The 19,139-nt window shown below is 40.9% G+C and overlaps 1 protein-coding gene across 1 annotated transcript in view; it reads right to left on the reverse strand.

Moving 5' to 3' along the window:
- Positions 1-8,414: 8,414 nt before the first annotated feature.
- Positions 8,415-19,139, reverse strand: part of C17H4orf45 (chromosome 17 C4orf45 homolog) — a 113,043-nt gene continuing 102,318 nt past the window's right edge. Inside the window, exons 4-5 of the mRNA XM_044930382.2 lie at positions 8,538-8,794; positions 8,415-8,443 (exon numbers count right to left, since the gene is read on the reverse strand). Of these exons, the coding sequence (XP_044786317.2) occupies positions 8,415-8,443; positions 8,538-8,794 (286 nt within the window). The remainder of the gene's footprint in view (positions 8,444-8,537; positions 8,795-19,139) is intronic.

Consider the following 19,139-nt stretch of genomic DNA (forward strand, 5'->3'; position numbering starts at 1 on the left):
GTATTGGAGCTTCAGCTTCAGCATCAGTCTTTCCAGTGAATATTCAGGACTGATTTCCTTTAGGATTAACTGGTTTGATCTTGCAGTCCAAGGGACTCTCAAGAGTCTTCTCCAACACCATAGTTCAAAAGCATCAATTCTTTGGTGCTCAGCTTTTAATATCATGGCTGCAGTCACCATCTGCAGTGATTTTGGAGCCCAAAAACAATAAGTCTGTCACAGTTTCCATTGCTTCCCTATCTATTTGCCATGAAGTGATGGGACCAGATGTCACAATCTTATTTTTTTGAATGTTGAGTTTTAATCCAACTTTTTTAAGACTACAGAAAGGAGGTAATGTTCGGTACTGCTAACTCCTTTTTGGATTAAATGAAAATGTTAAGTGTTTTTCTTGTTGCCTTTAAAATCATGCCATTGATGAAGCACTTACACACACATACACAACACACTGCTTCTTGGTTCTATTGGATACGTGATATATATCACCTCGTTGAATCCTCACACCTGGATGAGGTGGGTACTGTGATTGTTAATCTTGTATGTCTCCTTGATTAGGTCACAGTACCCACATATCTGAGTTTTGCATGCGTTATGTCATCAATCTGGAAGGCCCAGGAGTGGCCACTGAAAAAGGTCAGTCCTCATCCCAATTCCCAAGAAGGGTAGTACTAAAGAATGTCCTCACCATCAGACAATTGCACTCATCTGCCGTGCTACTAAGGTCATGCTTAAAATCTTGCCTACTAGGCTTATCAGTTAAGTCACTCAGTCATGTCCAACTCTGTGACCCCATGGACTGCAGCACACCAGGCTTCCCTGTCCATGACCAACTCCTGGAGCCTACTCAAACTCATGTCCATCGCATTGGTGATGCCATCCAACCATCTCACCCTCTGTTGTCCCCTTCTCCTCCCACTTTCAATCTTTCCCAGCATCAGGGTTTTTTCAAATGAGTCAGTTCTTTGCATCAGGTGGCCAAAGGATTGGAGTTTCAGCTTCAGCATCAGTCCTTCCAATGAATATTCAAGGACTGATCTCATTTAGGATGGACTGGTTGGATCTCCTTGCAGTCCAAGGGTCTCTCAAGAGTCTTCTCCAACACCACAGTTTAAAAGCATTGATTCTTTGGTGCTCAGCTTTCCCTTTAGTCCAACTCTCACATCCATACATAACTACTGGAAAAACCATAGCTTGACTAGATGGACCTTTGTTGGCCAAGTAATGTCTCTGCTTTTTAATATGCTGTCTAGGTTGGTCATAACTTTTCTTCCAAGGAGCAAGCGTCTTTTAATTTCATGGCTGCAGTCACCATCTGCAGTGATTTTGAAACCCCCCAAAATAAAGTCTCTCTGTTTCTATTGTTTCCCCATCTATTTGCCATGAAGTGATGGGACTGGAATGCCATGATCTTCATTTTCTGAATGTTGAGTTTTAAGCTTCAGCTTTATGCAAACCGAAAATTTCCAGATGCACAAGCTGGGTTTAGAAAAGGGGAAGGAACTAGAGATCAAATTGCCAACATTCACTGGATTATAGAGAAAGCAAGGGAATTTCAGAAAAAGCATCTGTTTCATCGACTAAAGCCTTTGACTGTATGGATCATGACAAACTGCAAAAAGCTCTTAGAGTGTTGGGAATTGCCAGACCATCTTACCTATCTCCTGAGAAACCTATATGCGGGTCAAGAAGCAACAGTTAAGAACCCTGTAGGGAACAAATGATTGGCTCAAGATCGAGAAAGGAGTATGACAGGGCTGTCTGCTATCACCCTGCTTGTTTAACCTGTATGCTGAGCACACCATGAGAAATGCCGGGCTCGGTGAGTTACAAGCCACAATCAAGATAGGCGGGAGAAACATCAACAACCTCAGATACACAGATGATACCACTTTAATGGCAGAAAGCGAAGAGGAACTAAAGAGCCTCTTGATGAAGGTGAAGGAGAGTGAAAGAGCCAGCTTAAGACTAAATATTAAAAAAGACGAAGATCATGGCATCTGGCTCCATTACTTCATGGCAAATAGAAGGGGAAAAGGTGGAAGTAGTGATAGATTTCTTTTGGGGGGCTCTAAAATCACTGTGGATGGTGACTGCAGCCATGAAATCAGAAAATGATTGCTTCTTGACAGGAAAGCGATGACAAATCTAGACAGTGTGTTGAAAAGCAGAGATATTAATCTGCCAACAAAGGTCCATATAGTCAGGGCTATGGTCTTCCCAGTGGTCATATAAGGTTGTGAGAGTTGGAACATAAAGAAGGCCGAGTGCCTAAGAACTGATGCCTTCGAAGTGTGGTGCTGGAGAAGACTCCTGAAAGTCCCTTGGACAACAAGGAGATCACACCAGTCAATCTTAAGGGAGATCAACCCTGAATATTCACTAAAAGGACTGATGCTGAAATTGAAGCTCCAGTATTTTGGTCATCTGATGTGAACAGACGACTCATTAGAAAAGTCCCTGATTCTGGGAAAAATTGAGGGCCAGAGGAGAGGAAGGCGTCAGAGGATGAAATGGCTGGACAGCATCACTGATCCAATGAACATGAACTTCGGTAAACTCTGGGAGACGCTGAGGGACAGGGAGGCCTGGTGTGCTGCAGTCCATGGGGTAGCAAAGAGTTGGACACGACTGGACAACTCAACAACAACAACCCAGATATCTGGTGTCACACCAGTGTGATGTTACTGTGAAGGCATTTCATGAGAGCAACACTGAGATGAATCGGCTTTGAGTAAAGCAGGTAATCCTCCATAACGTGAGGGGAGGCTCATCCGGTCAGTGGGAGGACTTGAGAGAAAACAGACCGAGATCCCCTGAGGAAGAGGGAATTCTGCCTTCCAGCAACCTTCACACAATCGCCTGGGTCTCCTGCCTCCTGGATTACATGTAGATGTGGGATTTGCCAACCTTCACAACCATGTGAGCCAATTCAAGAAAGCTATCTGTCTCTCTCTCTTTTTATCCATCCATCCATTTGTCCCTTTATCCATCCATCCTATTGGTTCTTTTTCTCTGGAGAACCCCTGAGTAATACAGCTACTTAAGATATTGGCCCAGTGACATACATGAGGACCCAAAAATGCAGCTGGGAGTCAGAATATCCTCACACCGGTTATAGGATGGATACTTTGAAGCAAAGATCTTTAACATAGTGAACAGTACAGACTTCACAGTTTCCCCTGGAGGGTTGAGAGGCAATTCACATAGACTCAATATGTGCTGCAAAGTGGGTGCTGGAGAACAGGCAGAGCCCAAGTTAGGACAGCCTCTGAGATGGCAGGGGAGGAGGTATCACCCCATTTGTGGTGTGAGAGTGGAGATTAATCCTCACACTGAGCCTTCCCCACTGTGTTCTTGCAACCTCTAGCCATCAGTCATCAGCCCAATCCTGACCCACAAGTTCTCAGTCTACTGAGCCTTCTCCTAGGCCCCCTGTCCCCCTTCTTCATCCTCAATTTATCCTTCCTTGACAACTGAGCATTTTCTAGAGAGGATTCCTTGGCATTCACGTCTCTGCTTCCTACTCTCTCCTTACTGCCCCCTGCCACCACCCTTCATCTCACAAGGTCTGGGTTCGGTTGGCCTCCACTGCCTTCTCCCATAGTCACTGAGATCTTTCCCCATGTCCAGTCGGTAACCAGAGCTGCTGAAGTTATTTTCTTTGGTTCCCAATGCATCGCCTTTTCTCCTTCCCCTTTGCCTTCTTTTAATCCCTCCTGATTTCTCAACTGGGTTACCAAAATGCCCTCCAAATGCACCTCCCTCTCAGCAGACCTCTTCCAGGCTGACATCTAAATAACCACCCCAAAATGAAAGCGTAACCCTGTCCCTTCTGTTTTTAGAGAAATGCAAATCAAAACTACAAGGAGGTGTCACCTCACACTGATCAGAATGACCATCATCAAAAAAATTCTACAAACAATAAATGCTGGAGGGCATGTGGAGAAAAGGGAACCCTCCTAAACTGTTGGTGGGAATTTAAATCAGTGCAACCACTATGGAGAATAGAATGGAGGCACCTTAAAATACAAAAAATAGAATTACTGTATGATCCAGCAATCCTGCTCCTGGGCATATATCCAGAAAAAAAACACAATTTAAAAAGGTACATGCACCCCAATGTTTATAGCAGCACTATTTACAATAGCCAGGGTATGAGAGCAACCTAAATGTCCCTCAATAGAGGAATGGATAAAGAAGACGTGGTACATATATAAAATGGAATTTTACTCAGCCATAAAAATGAATGAAACAGTGCCATTTGCAGAGATGTGGGTGGACCTAGAGATTGTCATACAAAGTAGATACTTCAGGAAGAGAAAAACAAATATCATGTAATATTGCTTATATGTGGAATCTAGGAAAATGGCACAGATGAACTTATTTGCAAAGCAGAAATAGAGACACAGACGTAGAGAACAAACTTACAGATACCCAGAGGGAAAGAGGGAGTAGAATAAATCAGGTGATTGGGATTGACTTATTGATACTATGTATAAAATAGATAACTAAAGAGAACCTACTGTATAGCTCAGGGAACTCTACTCAGTACTCTGTGGTGACCTAAATGGGAAGGAAATCCAAAAAAGAGGGGATATATGTATACCTATGACCGATTCACTTTGTTGTACAGCAGAAACTAACAACATTGTAAAGCAACTATACTCCAATAAAAATTAATTTAAAAAAGAAAGTTGGTCCAGGAAAATCCAAGCTCCTCAGCACCTGGTCCCCCTCCTCTGGCCTCACCACTGAGCACCGACTCCCACCCCCAACTTTGCAGGCAGCTGAATAAGCAGCTGCCTGCAAAGTTGGACTACATGCCCTTCCGAAAGGCACTAGCTAATCACTGCATGCACCCTGTTAATCCTTCATCCTGGTCTCCCACTTCCCTTTGCTCCACCAAGTCCCTCCTGTTGTGACTCAAAATGCACCTTGGGGTGGTGAATCCTCCAGGACCTCAGGGTCCCTGGATGTGAAGAATCTCAAGCCCCATCCCAGACAGACTGAATCAGAATCCACACCTTACTGTGACCTCCAGATGAGATCACACGCGTGTGTTTTTGTGCTTAGTCCTCAGTTGTGTCCAACTCTTTGCAACTCCATGGACTGTAGCCCTCCAGGCTCCTCTGTCCATGGGATTCTCCAGGCAAGAATACTGAAGTGGGTTGCCATGCCCTCCTCCAGGGGATCTTTCCAACCCAAGGGTCAAACCCAGATCTCCTGCATTGCAGGTGGATTCTTTACCATCTGAACCACCTGGGAAGACCCCAGATGATGCATATGCATATTAAAATTTGAAAAATCACTACTCCCACATCCAATGTGAGTGAGTGGCAAGGGAAAGAACATACCAATCCCTGAGATTATGTCCATGTTTTGGAGGGAAGGGGAGCAATGAAGATATTTGCAAAGAAATGACATAGAAATGGATGACAATGTTGAAAGTGTCTGTCATATACACAGAAGTTTCACAACACTTAAGTAGCTATTACTTATGTGAAGAAAATAATGTCAACCAAAAAGCAAAAAGGGAAAACAATGAATGTAATAGATGGTAAGACTTGAGAGATATTTTGTGATTTAAAAGAAGAAATTTGGGGAAGTGTAGGTGGTGTTAGTGGTAAAGAACCCACCTGCAAAGCAGGAGACATAAGAGAGGATAGTTTGATCCTTCAGTTGAGAAGATCCCCTGGAGAAGGAAATGGCAGCCCACTCCAGTATTCTTGCCTGGAGAATTCCATGGACAGAGGAGCCTGGCAGGCTACTGTCCATGGGTTGCAACTTGACTGAAGTTTCTCCAGTAACTGAAGCAACTTAGCACAGCATAGCATGGAAGAGATAGTTCAGAAATTTGTGGAACTGATTTCCAAAAATATTTGTACAAGCATTTTGGGTATTATATACAAGAATGGTACATACTGTTAAATATCATAAATTGCACTTTTAGAAACATTTAGAAATTAATCTCTGTACTTGCATTTATAGGTATAAATCCAAACTTTAGAACATGAATATAAAATGTCCCCATTTTCAGCTATCTATCTTGATAAGAAAGCATTGTGATATTGTGTATAGGTCTTTGTGTTTAAAATGTCCTCTGAGTCTCCCGGTACTATTGACAAAGTTTTGTTTTTCCAAGGCTGCTCCCAGTGCATAGTCCTGGTTCTCACAACATATGGAAGGCAAGTGGGCTGCATCTCAGGTGAGTATGGCAATAGGAGCCACGCACAGGTGGCTGGTGGGAGGCTTACTTTGGAAGCTTGAATTTATAATTTGCTCCAACTTATTTTCCCTGAAAAGAATTTATGTCAAGTGGGGAGAGGGCTTGAGTACTTACCGAAGTATCACCCTCAAGAACCCTGGGGGATCATCCAAAGAAAGGCCTTGGGGGAAAAGTTTCTAAGGTTATCTCTGGAATTTACAAAAAAGCATGGCTGATAAAAAAGATTATTTTGAATGACATAATATTTTGTTTATCTCTGGAAGGGAAGAGGTTTAACCGAGTGATCAGTTTCCATCACCAAGGATGAGTCAAGTACTCTGTGATGTGATACCCTGCAGATGACATGAACGCTCACCTCGGGATTCCTGCCTGAAACATATCACCCAAGAAAATACCAGGTATACCTGAATTAAGAGGAATTCCACAGAACTGGTCTGAATCCTTCAAGAACATCAATGTCATGAAAGATCAAGGCTGAGGAGCTGTGCCTAACTTAAGGAGACTATGAGGCTTGAGAACTGAACATAGAGCTAATCCTGAATCAAACATTGTGTCAGGGAACATGACAAAGAGCAGCGTTGGGTCAACTAATAAAATTTGCTTATGAACTGCAGATTAGGTCACACTGTATCAGTGCTAAATTTGCTATACCTTATCGTTGTACCATGGTTACGTGTGAGAACCCCCTCATTCTTAGGAAACGCACCCTGAAATCTTCAGAGGTAAAGCAAAACCATGTCTACAACTTACCTTCAAATGGTTCAGTGAAAACAAAAGTATGTGTGTGTAGAAAGAAAGCATTGGAACAAATAAAATTACCAACCAATGATTCTGGGCGAGGAGTGTATCAGTTCACTTTGTACTGTTCTTGCACCTCTTCTGTAAGTCTGAAATCATTCCAAAGTCAGTCTTTCAACAGATTTTTTTTTAATGCATAAAAGCATCTCAGTGGGATTTAGTAGGATGCATTTGGGATCATTCCATGATCACGCTAGTTCTACACAAAATTAATTCACTGGTAGAAAATAACGAATTAAAGCCTTCTTCACACACACTGCAATAAATCTCACTTGGACCCAGCTCAAAATTCAGACCACATAGGAATTCAGCAGCCAAATGCTCCCTTCTTCAACTCAGGGCATTCCTGGGTCAGGACCTACTGAGGACTTCCTCGGTTCCTCACAGAGCGTTTCAGATGGATATATAATTAATTGTCACACAGACAACTACTGATGAACTGATCTCTGGCGCCAGAGGGAAAGCAATATTCTAGGGCAGTGGCAAGGAGCCTCTCTCCTAGTAGAGAACAGGAGTCGCAGTGTATCTGAGCTAGTGTGGTCGTTTTATACCAGGGAAGCTTCTTGTCACACTCAATATTGAAATGCTGGAGGACTACAGAGAAGATTTGCTGTGGGATTATGCAGAAGGACCTCAGGAAACAGTTGTTCATTTGAATATATGCTTACACACTCTCCACTTGACTCTCATGGTAACTCTACAAAATATTCAGGACAGATAAAAACATCCCCATTTTAGGAATGAAAAAACCCGCTTTGGGAAATCATGCAACTTGTTCAACATTCAGACAGTAATGGGGAGAAAACCCTGAATTTGAACTGGGATATCCTTACTCTGTTGATCAGTCTGTGGGGTTTTAAGGATTGGTTATAGATTTACCCCATTTCACAAACTGAGAGCTTTCTCAGGTTTTGGAAACCAAGCATGTGGCTATGCTCTCTAGGTTAAACTATACAATATATAAATGGTTCTAAGGACTAAGTCACACACCTCCTGTGTAAAATTGGAATAATACTCACCTATATAGACATCACTGTGGAAATCCAATATGAATTACAAAACATTTTGATAGGTTGAAAAGAGTGATAAAATTGATTATCTGTAATATTACTATTAAATGAAAAATAAAAAAGAAAGTGAAAGTGTTAGTCACTCAGTCCTGTCTGACTCTTTGCAACCCCATGGACTGTAGCCAGCCAGGCTCCTCTGTCCATGGGATTCTCCAGGGAAGAATACTGGAGTGAGAGGCCATTCCCTTCTCCAGAGGATCTTCTCAAGCCAGAAATTGAACCCAGGTCTCCTGCACTGGCAGGCGGATTCTTTACCATTTGAACCACCAAGGAAGCCCATTACTATAAACAGCACTCTCTAAGTCATATGTTAAAACAGCTCAGGCTTTTCCAGGATGACTCAGAAAAGCTAATGATCCGTGAAAGTGAAAAGTGAAAGTTAGTCTCACAGTTGTGTCCAACTCTTTGCGATCCTGTGGACTACAGCCCACCAGGCTCCTCTATCCATGGAATTCTCCAGGCAAGAGTAGCGGAGTGGGTTGCCATTTCCCTCTCCATAATGATCCGTACCTCCTCCTTTTTCGGTAGTTTTGGCAGCTTCGGTGGTCTGGACCCTATCGGCAGGGCTGCCTTGCTCTGTTGGAGGAGGACGGCCGGTTTGGAGTTTCTTTGGCTGGTGTCTTCATAATCCCCCATGTGCCAGGCAATAAAACCACGACTGGAGCTTCCTTCCGCATCCATAATAGAAGGATTGGGTTGCCTGAAACAGGAACAGATTGGTTGGTCCTCACACTGGAAGGATGTTAGAAATAACGCTATCAGTTTTCAGATGCTTGAGACTCATCTGCTTCTGTTGTGATGGTGGTGATTTCTAGCCACAGAGCTTGAAAAGCTAAGGCCCCCAAACCCTGAGATGGCATCCTGAGAAGTTTCAAGACTCTGCCCCTCCACTCCCCCAGGGAACTACCTTCCCAGGTGGACACTTATCTAGGAAGGTTGTTGATCACTTTGCCTGGGTATCATGACTGCTCCTGGCATCCTCCCAAGCCGAACAGGCCAGATGCTGGGAAGCTGGGGGTGAGCCAAGCCTTGAGTTCTCCTGCTGGACATGCCAGCCGGGTCTGAGACCTTGGGAACTCAGGGAAATGCCAGCTTGGTGATGGCAGACTCTGGCTTTGGACAATGTGCCACAATAAAGATCCTGGCTTCATTCTCCTTTCCTGATCCAACGCCCCTAAACTAGAATATTATCTGAGGACTACTTTCCGGTAAAGGGTCAGGTCTAGGGGCAAAGACAAGAGGATCATAGGATAAGGACCCTATCATCAGGGCTGCCTTGCTCTGTCGGAGGAGGACAGCCCGTTTGCAGTTTCTTTGGCTGGTGTCTTCGTAATCCCCCATGTGCCAGGCAATAAAACCACGACTGGAGCTCAAATGGTAAAGGACCAGGCTGCCAATGCAGGAGACCTAGGTTCAATCCCTCATTGGGAAGATGCCCTGGAGAAGGAAATGGCAACCCACTCCAATGCTCTTGCCTGGAGAATTCCATGGATAGAGGACCCTGGAGGGCTAAAGTCTATGGGGTCGCAAAGAGCCCAACATGACTGAGCAACTAACACTCTCATTTGGAAGAAAGTTGGGACTTCTTACCCCCAAACCCCTCCCACCAGGCGCCCAAGGCCTCTTGGCCACTACAAATCTCCTTTCCTAGACCCTGAGTCTTCCAGCTTCCTCAGTTCCTTGGGTCAAGTGTCGGGGCAGATCAGTGCGACCCTTACTCCTTGCAAGTCCAACACTGGGGAAGTAACTTGAAGACAACTAAAGACATGTGGGTTCTAGAATTTGTGGGAGTTGGGGACAGGAGGAGAGGCAGCACTGAGCGGAGCTGAGTGAAGGGGGAGTGGGCAGTTCGGGCCCACCAGACCCCTCTTTCCTCTCCACAACCATAGAGACCCTGTCACCCTCTTGCAAGCCTGCCCCCAGACACCCCATTGCTAGTAGGACGGAGGTCCACTCTCTGAGTCCAGCACACAAAGGGAAGCGGTCAGGGTTTGTTTCTTCTTTTAATGCTCTGCCCTCGGGGCCCCCAGGCCCCTCCCATTGGCCGTTTTCTCCGCTCTGAGACCCGTGTGCTCCCAGCCGCCCCCACCTTCACCAGCCCAGGAGAGGACTCACCTCCAGACCTCTGGCCTTGTCCCCCACTTTTCCTTCTCCCTGTGACCACCCTCTCCTTCAGAGACAAATGGCAGCTACTCCTTGACAACACCTTTTCTCTGAAGACTTCCTTCACCCCTTGTTGTCGTTCAGTCACTAAGTTATGTTGGACAGTTTGTGACCCCATGGACTGTAGCATGCCAGGCCTCCCTGTCCATCACCAACTCCCAGAGCTTGTTCAAACTAAACTCATGTTCATTGAGTCAATGATGCCATTCAACCATCTCGTCCTCTGTCATCCCCTTCTCCTCACGCCTTCAATATTTCCCAGGATCAGGGTCTTTTCTAATGAGTCAGCTCCTTGCATCAGGTGGCCAAAGTGTTGGAGCTTCAGCTTCAACATCAGTCCTTCCAATAAATATTCAGGGTGAATTTCCTTTAGGATTGACTGGTTTGATCTTCTTGCTGACCAAGTGACTCTCAGGAGTCTTCTCCAGCACCACACTTCAAAAGCATCAGTTCTTTGGCCCTCAGCCTTCTTTATGGTCCAACTCTCACATCTATACATGACTGCTGGAAAAACTTTGACAGAACTTTGTTGGCAAAGTAATGTCTCTGATTTTTAATATGCTGTCTACGTTTGTCATAGCTTTTCTTTCAAGGAGCAAGTGTCTTTTAATTTTGCGGCTTCAGTCACCATCTGCAGTGATTTTGTAGCCCAAAAAAATAAAATCTGTCACTGTTTCCACTTTTGCCCCATCTATTTGCTGTGAAGCACTGGGACCGGATGCCATGATCTTAGTTTGTTTTTTTTTTTTAACTGTTTCCCTCCTTTGGTAGCACATTGTATTCGACTTATCTGATGGAAGCTGGTAGAATATACTTATTAATAAATTGCTAGGGCAGCAGGTTCTCCTCCTTCCATTTCGGGGCTCCTTAAAGAACCCAGAAGTGCCTCCTTCATCACTGCCTCCCAGGCCCATTACCCTCCTGAAGTATGGCTGGCTCAGGGGATGTGTGACGGATGAGCAGGGAGGGGATCAGAGCTGAGTTACTTTAAGGCCTGACCCTTCTGTAGCTGCTTCCCTCCCACCAGGGCAGGTGTGCAGGCATGGATCCTGCGCCCTCCTGTGTCTGAGTTTTCTTATTCACAACTACAAAGTAATTGCCAGGGACAATTTCAGGAAAGCGTAAAGGGAAAGAGAGCTGCTGGTTAGAATGTATGGAACAAGCTCTGTTTACTGTTTCCACTAGCTTGATTCATGATTCCTAGGAAAACCATTTCATGCAAATGTGCCACATTTCCCTAAAAATAATATGTTACAGAAGGAATGACACAGAAGAGCTTAGAAAAGAAAAATCCTTGCATATCCTTAGTCTTCATTCAAGTGCTAAAATATTTTATAATCTGTTTTAAATTCACACCGTCCTATGGCCCTGAATCTCACATTACCAGGAACAATAGAAAATTAAAAATTAATTGTAAGTCAAAGACTTTAGAGATCTTATACATACCATTGCCACATCAACTATGAAAATTTACACACACTATAATGGAACTTACAAATGAGCCACGAAAGTCAAGAGCTGAGAAAGAGCAGAAGTTTTGGCTCCAGAAAGGTTTGAAGTATGAATGTCAGGCCATCAGTAATGATTTGGTGTTAGTTACAAATGCACAATGGCAGCAAACACTCACACACACACACAGACACACACACAGACACACACATGCGCACACAACTATCCCCAAATAATACAAATATTCTTAGTGTAACATTCTATTAATTATGTTAAGTAGATCCCTAAGGCTCAGGTCTTTTTCTTTTTAAATAAATTCAAGCTTATAGAAGGATGGAGGCACACTATAAAGGCTTCCTTTCCTAAATAATTTGAAAGTACATTATTGACATAATACCCATTATTCCCAACTATTGGTTGGCCAAAAAGTTCCTTCAGTTTATGGTCATGAGATGTTATGAAAAATTGCGAAAAAGCTTTTTGGCCAACTCAATACTTACATGTGTAATTTCTGCAAACAAAGACATTCTATATAACTTCAATATAATCATTGAAATTAGAGGAAATTAGCATAAGCAACAAAATAAAAAATAAACAAGTAGGACTACATCAAATTAAGATCTTTTGTACTGCAAAAGAAACCATCAATGAAGTGAAAACACAACTTATGTAATGGGGAAAAATATTTGCAAACCAGATAGCTGATAAAGGGCTAATATCCAAAATACATAAAAAACTCAATAGCAAAATAAAAAAATACACCAATTTTTAAATGGGCGAAGGATCTGAATAGACATTTTCCCATTTTCTCCTTTAGAGATACCATGAGTGGTCAACACATACTTGAGAAGATGTTCAACATCACTAGTCATTAGGGAAATGCAAATTAAAGCTACAGTAAGATATCACCTCACACCTGTCAAAATGGTGATCATCAAAAAGACAAGAAATAATGAATGCTGGTGAGGATGCAGAGCAAAGGGAACTCTTGAACAGTGTTGGCAGGAAAGTGAATTGGTGTAGCCACTATGGAAACAAGTATAGAGGATCCTCAAAATAATTAAAAACAGAACTGCCATAAGCTCTGGCAACTCCACTGCTGGGAGTATATCTAAAGGGAACAAAAACACTAAATTGAAAAGATGCTTGCACCCCAGTGTTTACAGCAGCATTATTTATAATAGCCAAGGAAACAACCCAAGTGTCTGTCAACGGATAAATGGATAAAGACGTTGTTGTATACACATATATTATGCATATTCAGTTCAGTTCAGTCACTCAGTCGCGTACAACTCTTTGCAATCCCATGGACTGCAGCACACCAGGCCTCCCTGTCCATCACCAACTCCTGGAGACTACTCAAACTCATGTCCATTGAGTCGGTGATGCCATCCAACCATCTCATCCTCTGTCATCCCCTTCTCCTCACGCCTTCAGTCTTTCCCAGCATCAGGATCTTTTCCAACGAGTCAGTTCTTCACATCAGGTGGCCAAAGTATTGGAGTTTCAGCTTCAGCATCAGTCCTTCCAATGAATATTCATAATAATGCATATTACTCAGTCATTTAAAAGAAAAAAACAAGGAAATCCTACCACTTGTGACAAGATGGATGAAGCTTAAGGGCAGTATACTAAGTGATATAAGTCAGACAGAGACAAATACTGTATGATCTCACTTGTTTGTGGAATCTCAAAAAAGTAAAAAACAAAACTCACCAAATTCAAAGGTAAAAAGAGTTCGGATTTATGGTTACCAGATTCAGGGCACAGGGGAAAGAGAAACTGGATGAAGGCAGTCAAAATGTGTAAACTTCTAGTTGTAAGATAAGTGCATACTTCCAATATTAAAATAATAAATAAATGTCTGTTGCACCCCCCCAAAAAATAAAATAAAAGTAAATATAATTGAAAGAAAAATAAAAAATAAAATAACTGTAAAAAAAATTATTCCTAAGTATTTTATTATTTTGATGCTATTGTGAATGCAATTGTTCTTAATTTCATTTTAGATTATTCATTGCTAGTATATAAAAATACAATTGATTTTTGTATATTGACATTTTATCCTGTAATCTTACTGAACTCATTTTTTAGTTCTAACAGATTTTAGGGCTTCCCTGGAGGCTCAGACAGTAAATAATCTGCCTGCAATGCAGGAAACCTGGGTTTGATCCCTGTGACAGGAAGATCCCCTGGAGAAGGAAATGGCAACCCACTCCAGGATTCTTACCGGGGAAATTCCATGGACAGGGAACCTAGTGGGCTACAGTCCACGTGGTCACAAAAAGTTGGACACAACTGAATGACTAACACTGAATAGATTTTATGCAGATTCCTTAGAATTGTCCGTATATGATATTATGTAATCTACATAATCACTTCTAATCTAGATGTTTTTAATTCCTTTTCCTTACCTAAGTGCCCTGGCTAGAGTCTCTCCTATAATGTTGAATAGACACAATGTGAGCAGATATCTTAGTCTTCTTCCTCATCATAAAGAAAAAACATCTAGCCTTTCACTATTAAAAATGTTAGTGGTGGGGTTTTTGTAGATGACCTTTGTCAAATTAAGACTATTTACTTCTGTTCTTAATTTGTTGAGTGTTTTCATCATGAAATAGTGTTGGCTTTTTAGTCAAATGCCTTTCTGCTTCTATTGAGATGATCATATAGTTTTTACCCCTTGTTCTATAGATATAGTGTATTACACTGATTTTCATATGTTGAGCCAATCTTGCATTCCTGGGACAAATGCCAGTTAGTCATAATGTATAAACCTTTTTATATGTTGCTGGATATAATTTTTGTTTGCTGGTATTCTGTTAAGGATTTTTGCATCTATATTCATAACAGAGTCTGGTCTCTAGTTTGCCTCATTTACTGTCAGGGTAATGAATAAATAAGGAAACATTCCTCCTCTTCTATTTGGAAGAATTTTTGAAAGATTGATATTAATTCTTCTATAAATGTTTTCTAGAATTCACCAGTGTAGCTATGTAGACTAGTCTCTTTCTTGCAGAAAAGTTTTTTTATTATAATTCAATCTCTTTACTTGTTATATAATTATTCAGATTTTCTATTTGCTCTTCAGTTTTAGTAATTTGTGTGTTTCTAGGATTTGTCCATTTTATCTCACTTACCTAATTTGTTAGCTTACCATTATTTATAGTAATCCTTTTTATTTCTGTAAGATCAGCAGTAATGACTCTGATTTTGGCAATTTGAATCTTGTATTTCCTTTTTTAAAATTTAACTATGGTTGGTTTACAATATTGTGTTAGCTTTGGTTGTACAGATTCTTTCTCATTATAGTTATTACAAGATATTGGACACAGTGCCCTGTGCTACACAGTAAATCCTTGTTGCTTATCTATTTTATATGTGGTGATGTGTATCTGTTAATACATACTTCTAATTTACCCTTCCTCCTCCCCTTTCTCTTTTGGTATCCATAAGTTTACTTTCTATATCTGTGAGTCTGTTTCTATTCATATAGTACTTGTCCTTCTCTGTCTGATTTACTTCATTTGTAGTATGAATCTTGTATTTTTAGTCTCACTAAATATTTGCCAACTATGTTATATGTTCAGAGAACCAATTTTTGTTTTATTGATTTTTATCTATTATTTTTCTATTTTCAATTTCATTTATTTCTGCCCTGTATATTATTATTTTTTCCTTCTACTTGCTTTAAGTTTAGTTTACATTTCATTTTCTAGAGTTTTGAAATTAAAATTTTGATTCTTTAGATTTTTCTTCTTTAAATATGGTTATTTACAACTGTAAGTTTCCCCCTGAGCACTGCTCTATCTGTATCCCATAAGTTTTCAAATATTGTGCATTTGTTTTCATTCATCTCAAAGCATTTTCAAACTCCTTTGTGATTTTTTTCTGACTTGCAGGTTAAGTTGTGTTTAATGTCTACATACAACTGAATTTCTTAAATTTCCCTTGTTATTGATTTAAAATTTAGTTCCATTATTGTCAAAAGGCATATTTTGTATGATTTCACTCCTCTTGAATTACTGAGGCTCATTTTATGGTGCAGCATGTTATATCTTAGAGAAAATTTATGTGCTCTTGAAAACAATGTGTTTTCTGTTGTCATGAGATGGCGTATTCTATAGATTTCTGTTAAGTCTAGTGTTTTTCAAATCTTCTAATTCCTTGTTGATCTTTTGTCTAGTGTTCTATTCATTATAGATAATGATATACTGAATTCTCCAGCTATTATTGTTGAATTACCTACTTTTCCCTTTATTTCTGTCAATTTTTCCTCTTTTTGGCTCTCTTGTAGATGCATATTTGTTTATAGTTTTTATGTCATGGAAGACATTAAGACCCTTTCATCATTATAAAATGTCCTTCTTTGTCTCTTGTAACAATTTTTGTCTTAAAGTCTACTTTGTCTAATATTAGAATAGCAATTCCAACTCTCTTTGTTTACTATTTGCATAATGCACCTTTTTTCCATTTTTTTAACTTTTGATTTAGATGCATTTTTGCATCTAAAGTGCTTCTTTTTATACTTGGATATATAGTATATGTTTGGATCATTTGTTTGCCAATCTCTACCTTTTGACTGGAGTAGTTAGCCCATTTACACTCACTGTAATTACTGATAAAGTAGGATTTCTATGTTATTTTGTTATTTGTTTTCTATATGCCTAATGTTTTCATTTCTCTATTTCTCCATTACTGCCTTCTTTTGAGGTTTATGCGTATTTTCTAGAATGCTATTTTAATTCCCTTGTTATGCCTTTATTGTATGTTTCTGAGGTGTTATTTTTAGTGGTTGGCATGGGGATTTAATTAATATCTTAACTTAAAATAAGTTTCAATTAATTCCAACCTAATTTCAGTCATATACAAGAACTTTGTTTCAACATAGCTCCGTGCTCTTCCTCCTTGTTTGTACTATTATCATAAAATTTGCATCTTTCTAAATTATAAGCCCATCAACAAAATTGTATAATTATTGTTCTATGCAGTTGTCTTTGAAATCATATAGAAAAAAGTTAAAAGGCAAAATGCACTAATGCTGACTTTTAAACTTACCTATGTAGCTAATCTTTACCATTGCTTGTTAATTCTTTTATGGATTTCAGGTGCTGTTTATTGTCCTTTCATTTCAACCTGAAGGACTCTCTAGCATTTGGTGTAGGACAGATCTGTTAGTGACAAAAATCTCTCAGTTTTTGTTTGTCAGGAGTGCCTTAATTTCTCCATGTTTGAAGGATAGTTTTTCTGAGTATAGAATTTTTGGCAAAGTTTTTTTTTCCTTCAGCACATTGAATATGTTATCCCACTGCCTTCTGGCTCCATTATTTATGCTGAGAATTTAACTGTTAATCTCGAAGATCAGTGTATACAATGGCTCATTTTTCTCCTGCTACTTTCAGGATTCTCTCTTTGTCTTTGCCTGGTCTCTGTGTTTATATTACTTGAAGTTTGTTGAGCTTCTTAAATATGTTAATTATTGTTTTTTATCAAATCTGGGAAGCATCTGGCCATGAATTTCTTCAAATACTCTTTCTGCCCCTTCCTTTCTTTCTCCTATCCTTCTGGGATTCTCATTATGCTATGTTGATACAGTCTCAGAACTCTCTTCCTTGTTCATTTGTTTAAATTCTTTTTTTCTTTATTTCTCTCAGATCATAGAAACCCAGATGACCTATATTCAAGCTTATCAATTCTTTTCTGACAGCTCAGATCTGCTATTAAGCTCCCATAAGGAATTTTCAAATTTTAGTTATTGTACTTTTTCAATTCCAGAATTTCTATTTTTTTTTAATCTATTTTTTATGTGTACAGTTTCTATCTCTTTATTGATATTCTCTCATTGGCAAGACCTAGTTCTCATGATTTCCTTTACATTTTTGAACATGGTTTCTGTGAGGGTAGGGTCCAAGTTCAGTCCAACACTTCCTTTGCATTCCCAACAAATTCCTTGTGCTCAGTACAGAACATGCTGGCAAGCTCACAAGTCATACTGGATGCAAAGAGTTCAGAGCACAGTCAGTACTACCTGTTCCCTTAATCATGAGCATGTGAAACTTTCTCAGAACTGCTTGGCTATGCGTGTGTCAGGTATATCCCCAACTTTGTGTATTTCAAACTCTAGGGAGTAAGAGTTGGTGTCCTTCTTCTATAGCACAAAGTGAGGTAAATGCAGCACACTGGCCATGGCAGCTGCTGAGTGGACCCACTAGCTATAGAGGGCTGTTAGAATGCAAGGAGATGAATATTTGTGTACTGTCTCCTCTTGAGGTAAGCAAGGTACCATTTGAGCCTGGATGCTGTGGTCTGCTCTTGTGAGCTGTGCTAAGTCACTTCAGTCTTGTCTGACTCTTTGGGAAACTATGGACCATAGCCTGCCAGACTCCTCCGTCCGTGGGATTCTCTAGGCAAGAATACTAGAGTAGGTTGCCATTTCCTCCTCCAGGGGATCCTCCCAAATCTTCCCAACCCAGGAATCGAACCTGCATCTCTATGTCTCCTGCATTGACAAGCAAGTTCTTTACCACTAGCACCAGCTGGGAAGCCCTGTCTGTTCTTAGTAACCTGAGTCATGCACTGGTCTCTTCCCTGGTTAGCATTCACCTGCATGTTAACCTCAGTCACACTCACGTTCTATTCTATCCTCTGCCACACCTAACCCACCTACTGAAACACTTTCCCTGAGTATTTTGAACATATTTGTAATAGTTGACTTAATTACACTTATATCTGTGCTTCCTTGAACACAGTTTCTACTGACTGCTTCCCTCCCTGAGTTTTAGCCATAGTTTCCTGTTCCTTGTTTGTCTCATTATTTTCTGTTGAAATTTGTCGTTTGAAATAGTACAGTGTGCTAATTCTGGAGATGGGATTTCCTCCCTTTCTCCAGGGCTTGCTGTTGCTGCTGGGTTTTGGTTTGTTGTGTTTGTTTTTGGTGGTAGTGCTGGTGCCATTGCTGCTGTTTAGTGGCTTTCCTAGACTACTGTTTAGGGCTGTCATGTGCGCCTCCTGAATTTTCTGCTTGGTTAGCTTAGTGGTCAGCGAAAGATTAGAAAGAAATTTCCTTCAGTGCCTCAAATCAGTGTGTTTTCTGGCGTTTATATGTGTGTGGGCATATCTTCACTGCCCTAGTAGGCAGTTTACAACTCTGCCCTAGTCTTCATTTCCTGCCTCATGGAGCTCCAAAGTCAGCCAAAGGTGAGCGATTAGGACATACTGGTGTCTTTCCTGGGCGTGTGCATTGCCCTCTAGATTTCTAGGAATATGTCACAGATTTTTGAAATCCCCTAGCGACATCTCATTTCCCAGTTTTTCCCTTAAAGATTTTTGATCAGCTTCTTGTTTGCCCCAGTTGGTGTTGCCCTCCTCCCGCCTCAGGCAGCTGCGACATTAAATGATTATTGCCTTGGATGAGAGCCTGTGAGTGCCTGTGA

Source organism: Bubalus bubalis, chromosome 17, assembly GCF_019923935.1.
Source record: "Bubalus bubalis isolate 160015118507 breed Murrah chromosome 17, NDDB_SH_1, whole genome shotgun sequence".
Lineage (NCBI taxonomy): Eukaryota > Metazoa > Chordata > Mammalia > Artiodactyla > Bovidae > Bubalus > Bubalus bubalis.